Source organism: Terrapene carolina, unplaced genomic scaffold (genome assembly GCF_002925995.2).
Source record: "Terrapene carolina triunguis isolate 2854851 unplaced genomic scaffold, T_m_triunguis-2.0 Scaffold647, whole genome shotgun sequence".
In the NCBI taxonomy this organism is placed as follows: Eukaryota; Metazoa; Chordata; order Testudines; family Emydidae; genus Terrapene; species Terrapene triunguis.
The window spans coordinates 79244-81473 of record NW_020664998.1 but is presented as its reverse complement, the minus strand read 5'-3'; the positions used below and the strand labels follow the sequence as shown (position 1 = coordinate 81473).

The 2230-nt window shown below is 66.0% G+C and overlaps 1 protein-coding gene across 1 annotated transcript in view; it reads right to left on the bottom strand.

The window, feature by feature from the left end:
* Positions 1-198: 198 nt before the first annotated feature.
* Positions 199-2230, bottom strand: part of XRCC1 (X-ray repair cross complementing 1) — a 6913-nt gene continuing 4881 nt past the window's right edge. Inside the window, exons 10-13 of the mRNA XM_026659662.1 lie at positions 1616-1732; positions 1235-1334; positions 606-660; positions 199-290 (exon numbers count right to left, since the gene is read on the bottom strand). Of these exons, the coding sequence (XP_026515447.1) occupies positions 610-660; positions 1235-1334; positions 1616-1732 (268 nt within the window). The 3' untranslated portion in view covers positions 199-290; positions 606-609. The remainder of the gene's footprint in view (positions 291-605; positions 661-1234; positions 1335-1615; positions 1733-2230) is intronic.

Below are 2230 nucleotides of genomic sequence, written 5' to 3'. Positions count from 1 at the left end.
CACAGGATATTAAAAATCTTCATGTGTTCTACTCAGAATCACACCCACTAGAGAGATAGGCCCCGTGCCCCACTCCTCGCCCCCCGAGAAAGCCAGTTCCTGCCATGGGGCCGGATGGAAGCCAGAGTCCCCATGTCCCACCCCACATACCAGGAAGCTCCGGGATGGGCTGATCCGGCTCCTCCTCCACATCCGTGTTCTCGTCCGTGGAGCCGCCGTAGGGGTCATCGTCGGGGTCCGGAGTTGCCTCCCGACCCGCTTGCTGCTTCTTGCGGTGCTCCTCCTCCACCCTGCATCGGGGAGCGTGGGTCAGCCGGGGGGCACACCCCTCCCTCAGCTCCCCCTCCTCTGCCCTACCTCCCCCCTCCCGCCCCCAAAGCCAGTGATAGAACCCAGGAGTGCTGGCTCCCAGCCCCCCTGCTCTAACCACTACACCCCACTCCCCTGAGCTAGGGAGAGAACCCAGGAGTCCCTCCCCAGAATGAGCACACGTGGGGGGAGGATCTCCCCCGGGGCCCTTTTTCCATCGCTCCTGTCTCCGCCCCCTCGCTGGATCAGCCCCCATGGCTCCCAACTCACCGGTGGCCACACACTGCTGTACCCACCTCCTCAGCTCGTCGTCCGTGTCGCCGGAGTCGCCCTCCCCGTGGTCTCTCGCCCCTGGAGAACAGCACGGGAAATCAGTCCCAGCCACCCCACGGCATTGGGGGATACCTCCCGGGGCAGGGAGCCAGGACTCCTGGGTTCTCTCCCTACCTGCGGGCTCCCCGCTGTCCGTGGAGGCCGGGGAGCTCTCCCCTCCGGCCCGTGAGTTGCCGGCGTTGGCCCAGGATGTGCCGGGCTCTGTCTCCTCCCCTGAGGACTCGCCCTGAGGCAGCTGGGCCCTGGCAGGTGCCTTGCCCTGATGGTTGGAGCTGGGCAGCCCGGCTCTCTGCAAGAGAAAGGTCCGAGGGGGGGGTCTGGGCGAGGTGGTGTCATGGGGGCAGGGGCTTGGGGAGCTAGACCCCACCCCCAGAGCTGGGGAGAGAACCCAGGAGTCCTGGCTCCCAGCCCCCCTGCTCTAACCACTAGACCCCACTCCCCTCCCAGAGCTGGGGAGAGAACCCAGGAGTCCTGGCTCCCAGCCCCCCTGCTCTAACCACTAGATCCCACTCCTCTTCCAGAGTTGGGAGAGAATCCAGGAGTCCTGGCTCCCAACCCCACCCCACCCCCCGCCCCACCTGACACCCCCTACCTGTCGGGGGGAGGGGGTCTTGCGGGTCAGGGCGGGCGGCTCTTCCTCGCTCTCCTCTTCTTCCTCGCTGCCTGAGGCGGGCGGCCCGTCCATTAGGTACCTGCCAGGGTACACCCCTCGGTTACCTCCGAACTGAGTAAACCCCCTGGAGCCCCCCATCCCCCTGCAGTCCCCCCACCAGACCCCCACAGCAGGACTGAACCCCCTGGCCTCCAGCCATCACTGATTGCCCCCCATGAATGACCCCTAGCACCCCCTCCACCGGTCTAGCTCCCCATCTGATCCCTGATAGCATATAACCCCCCTGAGCCTCAGCCATTGCTGATACCTCCTGGATGGCCCCCCCAGCCCCACTGGACATGGGGTGCCTCCCGCCCTCACCGTTTGCAGGGCAGGCGCCGCCGGGCCCGGTGGCAGTCCAGCACCCACTCTTTGCGCACGATGGTGCCCCCGCGCCCCTTCACCTGGCTGTACTTGGGGGTGTTGGCGAAGGCACAGCTGGGGGGAGAGAAGCAGAAGGAAGATCAGAGAGGGACCAAGCACCACCCACACAGCCATTTGGAGGCAGGAGGAGTATGTCAAGGCATCAGGAGTCCTGGGTTCTTTCCCCAGCTCTGGGAGGGGAGTGAGGTCTAGTGGCTAGACTGGGGTGGGAGAGGGCTGGGAGCCAGGACTCCTGGGTTCCTTGCACAGCACACAGTTGGGAAGGTCCACCCATGCTCTCCTCCTGGTGTCTCACAGTGCCCCGGGTTTCCCAGGATGCACTGGGTCGGAATTAGGCAGGGTTAATCAGGCTGGGAAGTACCGGCTGCACTGGCAGAAGGTCGGGGCCCACACAAGGTGGGTGCTGTCAGGGGTCCAGTTGGGCTGGCTGGGTGGCAGCAGCTGGGCAGGGGTGGCTGGGGGCCAGCTGGGTAGGGAATTGGGGCCGGCTGCTGGGGGTGTGGCCAGCCGGCGGTACCTACGTGAGGCGGGTGCTGTCAGGGGTCCAGTCGG